The 6,264-nt window shown below is 61.9% G+C and overlaps 2 protein-coding genes across 5 annotated transcripts in view; both read left to right on the top strand.

Annotated features, from left to right (window-relative positions):
- Positions 1-7: 7 nt before the first annotated feature.
- On the top strand, positions 8-2,025 carry LOC102375188 (probable N-acetyltransferase camello). The gene has a single exon (XM_006038014.3). The coding sequence runs from the start codon at positions 686-688 to the stop codon at positions 1,349-1,351; it is 666 nt and encodes a 221-aa protein (XP_006038076.1). The 5' UTR covers positions 8-685; the 3' UTR covers positions 1,352-2,025.
- Positions 2,026-3,051: 1,026 nt separating this feature from the next.
- Positions 3,052-6,264, top strand: part of LOC102374866 (putative N-acetyltransferase 8B) — a 12,742-nt gene continuing 9,529 nt past the window's right edge. For 2 of the 4 annotated variants that reach the window (XR_325404.2, XM_025194493.1), the window contains exon 1: positions 3,052-3,153. The gene's annotated coding sequence lies outside the window, so the exon portion shown is untranslated. Of the gene's footprint in view, positions 3,154-5,445; positions 5,606-6,264 lie in introns of all 4 variants that reach the window. The other 2 variants (XR_003092227.1, XM_025194497.1) reach the window with 2 other exon arrangements.

Below are 6,264 nucleotides of genomic sequence, written 5' to 3'. Positions count from 1 at the left end.
CGGGGAGCACAACCCCTTCGCGCGTGTGGAAATGGCCGGGAGCGGCCCGAGGCAGGGTCAGCCCTGCGCAACCCCGTGTCCAACCTCGGAGCCGCACGACGCAGCCCAGCATTGCCCCCGCCCCAGGATGCAGGGGGGCCGCGGCCGCTAATGTCCTGCTGCCGGGGGGTCACGGACACTGCAGAGGGCCCGGGCCCGGGCCCAGGCCGTGCCCCGCTGCAGAGGAAGGGGAAACCCCCTAGTCTGGACCAGTCTGAGCAGGGGGCCAATCCTTTCCTGCCCCAGTGCAGCGGCGTCGCAGGGGCAAGACCCTCCACCGGGACCCTGCGGGGTCGGTGCAGCAGGAGCATGGGTGCGGCCCAGCCCCATCCCCAGCCTGGGCTGCAGCACCAGCGCCTCGGGGGAGGCTTCAAACCCCCGACACATGGCACTGAAAGGGGAGAAGGGGCAACCAGCACAGCCCAGATGCCTGGGACCCCCCCAGCGCCCGTCCAGCCTCTCCTTGCCCCCTCCAGGGATGGAAGCTCCCCCTGCCCTGGCCTCTGTTCCACATGGGGAAACTGAGGCACAGGGAGAGTGGTGACACCCCCCGGGCACTCAGCTCCGTGACGCTGGGTTCAGCCTTGCGGCTTGCCCTGGCCTCCCAGGCGCTGACACCCGTCCATCCCTGTCCCCGCAGCGTGCCATGGCAGAGTACCGCATCCGGGAGTACCGCGACGAGGACTACGAGGCTGCACGCGAGCTGTTTGCAGCTGCCATGAGCGAGCACGCACCTGGCCTGTGCATGCACGTGCTGCACCAGCCCTGGGTCCTGCTGGTCCTCGCCTGCACCTTCACCCTCCTGCTCGCCAGCTCCCGCTCAGTGCTGCTGCCCGTGCTGGCCGTCACCCTGCTGCTGGCGCTGGGCCGGCAGCTGCTGAGCTACGCCTGGGGCCTCTACATCGAGCGCTGCCTGGGGGACGACCTGCGGGACATCCACGCCAGCTACGTGGAGCCCGCCAGCTCCTGCTTCTGGGTGGCGGAGGCAGCTGAGGGCGTGGTGGGCACCGTGGCAGCACGGCCGGCTGACGCCGGTAACGGGACACTGATGCTGAAGCGCATGGCGGTGCGCCGGGACTTCCGGGGCCGCGGCGTGGCCACGGCGCTGGGCCGTGCCGTGCTGGGCTTTGCACAGCACCGGGGCTGCCGCGCCGTGGTGCTCAACACCCTCATGGTGCAGCGCGAGGCCCGCAGGCTCTACGAGCACCTTGGCTTCCAGCCCGACCGCCGCTACCTGCTGCCCACCCTGTACGGGCGCCTGGCTGGCTGCGTTATCACCACCTACCGCTACGACCTGCCCTCTGCTGACTGAGCGCGGGTCCTGGCCCCGGCACCGCGCTGCAGGCGGGCAGGACTGCCTCGCGTAGCGCCCGGCTCTTGTGCATGATGAGCAGGACTCTGAGTGCATGGCGGGCCTGACGTGGCCGGAGCTGTGGCCCCCGGAGGGGCTGGACGTGACGCTGCCTCGTGGCCACGTAGATGCTGCCACGGCTCAGGGTCTTCTCAGGGTGATGCCAGCGGACGAAAGCGCCCGTGTCGGTTTGCTCAGGGACAGCAGGACCCCTCAGGGTCAGACCCAGACAGCAGGGACAGCTCAGGGGCAGGGTGGGGGGTAGGTTGCCCCAGCCCCTCTGGACAGTGTGTGCAGGGCAGTTCCCCAGGGTGGCGGAGGCTGGCACTTGGGGGACGTGGTCTCCAGGGTGGGCATGGGAGGGGTCCTCCTCCTGCAGACACTCAGGGCAGGGGCAGGTCCTTGCTTTGTCCGTGGGACTAGGTGGGCCACGTCAGCTCCTCCAGGCCACAGCTAGAGCTTGTCCCCACTATCCCTCGTGCATATGGGTAAGCAGACCTAGGTCCGCAGACGTGGGTGCTGGTTGGGTGCATCTGGGCCTGCCCAGCTCTGGCCTCCCAAGGGTTGCTCCCCAGCCATGCTGAGGGATGGGCGCTGGGGGCTGCAACAAATAAAGAGATGCTGCCTTGGTCCCAGCCTGTCTACCGCATCTCTGTGCCTCTCTCATGCTGACCTGGGTGCCCGTGCCTGGGCAGGAAGGGCCCATTTCTCGCCTTGTGACCTGTTAGAGGCCTGTTCTCCCCCGGAGCTGGGCATGCCCAGCTGTGCTTGGGCCCTCATGGGGTGGGCACAAGCCCCTGGGCCCTGAGCACTGCCTTTGTGGTGGGAGTGCAATGGGCAGCCCCATTGCTCTGGCATGCCTGAGTCTCCTTGTGCCATGCAGATGAGACTGGGGGCTTCCTAGACGCCCACGTAGAAAGATAGTCACCTCCAGCCTCTTGCTGCATGCCCAGCTCCTGCCTCTTCAGGCAGAGCCCCAGCTCCCAACCAGGCTCAGGGACTGCCAGGGAGAGGGGTGCTGGGCTCAGACCCAAGGCCTAGCCAGCCTCCATGCCCTGCTGTGCCCCTGCTCCGGGTCCGCAGCACCCAGCTGTGCTGCTGACAGGCTGTGCGTGTCCCCAAGCTCCATGACAGGCCCAGGCCTTCCTGGCTGCTCTGGGGTCTGGGCGCAGGGGTCTGTGGATCCTGGTTGCTCAGTTCCCATGGCAAGAAGCCCCCCGCCACCCCCAACTCCCCCATGAAGTTGAGGGGTTTGAGCTGCCAGGCAGTGTGCCCTGGTGCGCCAGGTGCTGCACAAGTGCACGAAGGAAAAGGTGCTAGGCCAGAGCCCAGCAGGGGCAGACCCGAGCTGCCGAGGGCCAGACAGCGCCGCAACACTGCCAGGGTACTGGTGGGTGCTGTCTCAGCCCTGCTAGAAGGGTCCTGGGACTGCCTTGTCCAGGTCCTGCGAGGCGCAGGCATCCATGCCAGCAGCTGGCTCAGGGTGCAGCGTGGAAGCTAGGAGAGGGGGATCGGGGAGCACGGGCTGCATGCCAGGCCTGGGACACAGACCAACGCTGCCCTGGAGCCCCCACGGCGAGTGCTGGCTGCAGCCGGCACTGGTGCAGTTTCCCCTTTAAGCTGCGTGAGCCCGGCCCTGCCTGCTGGCCTGGTGCCGAGAACTGGGGAGCCGCTGCAGGGAGCGACTCGAGGCCTCGCGCTCTTGGCTGTCAGCGAAGGGCTCCGGCTTGTGCCAGGAGCTGGACGGGCAGCCTGGCCTACAGGTGAGCTGGGCTCGGCTGGGGCTGGGGCTGGGGCTGGAGCTGAGCCTGGGTCCTAGGTGCTGCCAAGCTCCTGCTCCAGGCCCAGTTGGGGCTTGCGTGGGAGAGCAGCAGGGATATGCCGCAAGCGAGGGCCGCACTGCTTTGGCACTGGGGAGCTTTGGGCCCAGGGTCTGACCCAGACCTGGGCAGTTCTTGGGAGCTCTGGACTGCACGGGGGCTTTTCTCTCCCTGAGACGGCCCGGTCCCTGCAGGGAGCCCAGGGCTGCCCCCCACTCCCACGTGCCGACGGATGTGAGTGCCAGGCAGGTCAGGGTGCTGATAACCTCTGGCTGGTGCCTGTGCCCAGGTGAGGCTGTGGGTGCCCAGGTTGCCCTGGCCCCAGCCCTGCACTGGGGCCAGGAAGGGATTTGCCCCCTGCTCAGACTGGTCTAGACTGGGGGTTTCCCCTTGCTCTGCAGCGGGGGCACGGCTCGACCTGGGCTCTCTGCGGCGTCTACGACCCCCTGGCAGCAGCAGGATGTTGGCGGCCGTGGCCCCCCTGCATCCCGGGGGTGATGCCTGGGGCTGTATCAGGGGTGACTGTAGTTTTGCTCAGAGGTTGGACACGGTTTGTCTGGGCTGGTTTGGACGGGGCTGATCCTGCTGCAGGCAGGGGGTGGGCTGGATGTGACCCCGCAGGTCCCTGCCAGCCCCATGTCTCTAGGATTGCTATACCCCCTGGCAGCAGCAGGATGTTGGCGGCCGTGGCCCCCCTGCATCCCGGGGGTGATGCCTGGGGCTGTATCAGGGGTGACTGTAGTTTTGCTCAGAGGTTGGACACCTCCCAGCAGGGGTGGTGCAGGCACCCACCCTGGGGACCTTCAAGAGGAGACTGGACGCAGTAACCGTGCTGGATTATTTGACCCCCACAGTCCTTCCTGCCCAGAGCAGGGGGGCTGGACCCGGTGATCTCGCGAAGTCTCTTCCAGCCCTAAACTTTTGTGAATCTGTGACTTGTACACGGCCAGCTTTTCTGAGTAGCCCCTAGCCTGCTCTTTCACCACTGGGGGCTGCTCCCCTCCTCCCCAAACTGCGCTGCCTGGTGCAACAGTCTGGGAGCTGATGTTGCCTGTGAAGACTTGAGGCAAAAAAAGCATTGAGCACTTCAACCTTTTCCACATCCTCTGTCACTAGGTTGCTTCCCCCCCCCCGCATTCAGGAAGGGACCCCCACTTTCCCTGATCCTCCTCTTGCTGCCGACTTACTTGTAGAAACTCTTCTTGTTCCCCTTCACATCCCTTTCCAGCTGCAACTCCAATTGCACTTTAGCCTGCCTGACTTCATCCCTGCGTGTCCGAGCCATGGTCTTGTACTCCTCCCTGGTTATTTGTCCAAGTTTCCACTTATAAGCTTCCTTTTTGTGATTTAGTTTACTGAAGCGTTCCCTGCTAGGCCTCGCTGGTCTTCTGCCACACTTGCTAGCCTTTCTGCACATCGTTGTGGTTTGTTCCTGCACTCTCAGTAAGGTTTCTTTGAAGTCCCTGCCCATGAGTTTCCTGAGGGGGTCTAAGTCTGCTTTTCTGAAGTCCAGGGTCCTTACTCTGCTGCTCTCCATCCTCCGTCCTCAGGATCCTGAACTCAGTCATCTCGTGGTCGGTGCTGCCCAAGTTGCCGTCCACGACTGCATTCCCCACCAACTCTTTCCTGTTTGTGAGCAGCAGGTCAAGAAGAGCACGGCCCCTGGTTGGTCTCTCCAGCACTTGCACCAGGTCGAAGGATTTGACGTATCATAGCAGATACAAAGCAGAGCACAGGCCAGAACAACAGGGGCCGTCCTGCCCCATGGCCAGACCACAGGCTTTCTCCTTAGAGCAACAGGCCAGAGGAGAACAGGGGCAAAGAAAATGGTAAATACAGAAAAACCCACCCAATGCACAACAACCGAAGGCGCACGCTCTGTCACACGCAGCACACACGAGTGTCGGTGTTACAACAATAACTACGCCCATCTGCAGGGGTGAGATTACTAGCACTTTGTTCTGGTGTCAGTCGTTACCACTTAATTTCCTTTTTCATCATTTCCGCAGCTCTTTTTGCAGCTCTTTCTGTAACACCCTGCGAGTCTTTCTGAGGGTTTCACTTCTCCAAAAATAAAAGTATCCGTCCCAGTTGTTTTTGGGGAGAACCTTTCCCTCCGAGGCCTAATAGACACAAGTCCTCGCCGTGGGATCTGACTGACTTGCATGTGTGGCAGCCGTGCATCTGCATGCAGCACGGGGCTCATTGCCTGAGGCTGATTTCCTTGGTCACCAGGATGGGTTTTGCACCGAGACTCACTTGCGCTTCCCCGGTCTCAACATCGCTGGATTTTGCCATTGCTGTATAAAAGTGCTGGGATGCTCACCGCTGCGGGGCCTGGAGGTCTGAGGTGTGGGATCCGTGGTACCGGGCCAAAGGTTTCCTCTTGCTCCAGGTAAACCAGAGCTTTCCAAACGCAGCACAGTGCCAGGGCCGCGTTGCTTTCCCCACCAGGTGCCCGCCGGCCCCTTTGCCCTCTCCCCCTTAGCACACTCCTTGCCAATGGACAGTTCTGCCTTTCTCTGGGTCGGGTGCTTGCTGGCCTACGACACGGACAGCCTTCACCCCACAGCCAGGGCTTCCCCTGCACACCTGCATGGTTGTTTCTAGGGCCACATCTGCCTCGCTCCACAGCCATGCTTGTACCGCAGCAGCCGCAGTGCCAGGAAAAACCCGATCTCTAACCAGCAGGGATCCTGGTTTAAAAGTCACAACTTCTTTTGCAAATTCTCTGATTAAAAAACCCCAAATCCATGTTCATCCATGATTAAAATGAAACACCACTATATATAGAGGTATCAGTGGAACACAACGTTTTACTGATATATTTATATTTTTCAAGCAATCAGGAAGCCTACCAATGCCTCAATCATTATAATGAAATACTTTCTAAATACCTATATATTTTGGCATTTGCTTTTGGATTTTTAATCATGGAAAATCAGAGCTTCCCCTGTTCCCTTTGCTCACCAGGACCCGGGTCAGTGCAGGTGTTTCTGGCCACATAGAAACCCTGTGTCTTTCAAAGGTTTCCTCCTTTTCTGGCTCCCAGTA

The sequence above is a fragment of the Alligator sinensis genome, unplaced genomic scaffold, assembly GCF_000455745.1.
Source record: "Alligator sinensis unplaced genomic scaffold, ASM45574v1 scaffold1676_1, whole genome shotgun sequence".
Classification (NCBI taxonomy): domain Eukaryota; kingdom Metazoa; phylum Chordata; order Crocodylia; family Alligatoridae; genus Alligator; species Alligator sinensis.
This window is presented reverse-complemented; position numbering and strand designations above follow the sequence as displayed.

Coding starts and splice junctions, on each gene's coding strand:
- LOC102375188 (XM_006038014.3), top strand. CDS start 686: ATGGCAGAGTACCGCATCCGGGAGTACCGCGACGAGGACTACGAGGCT.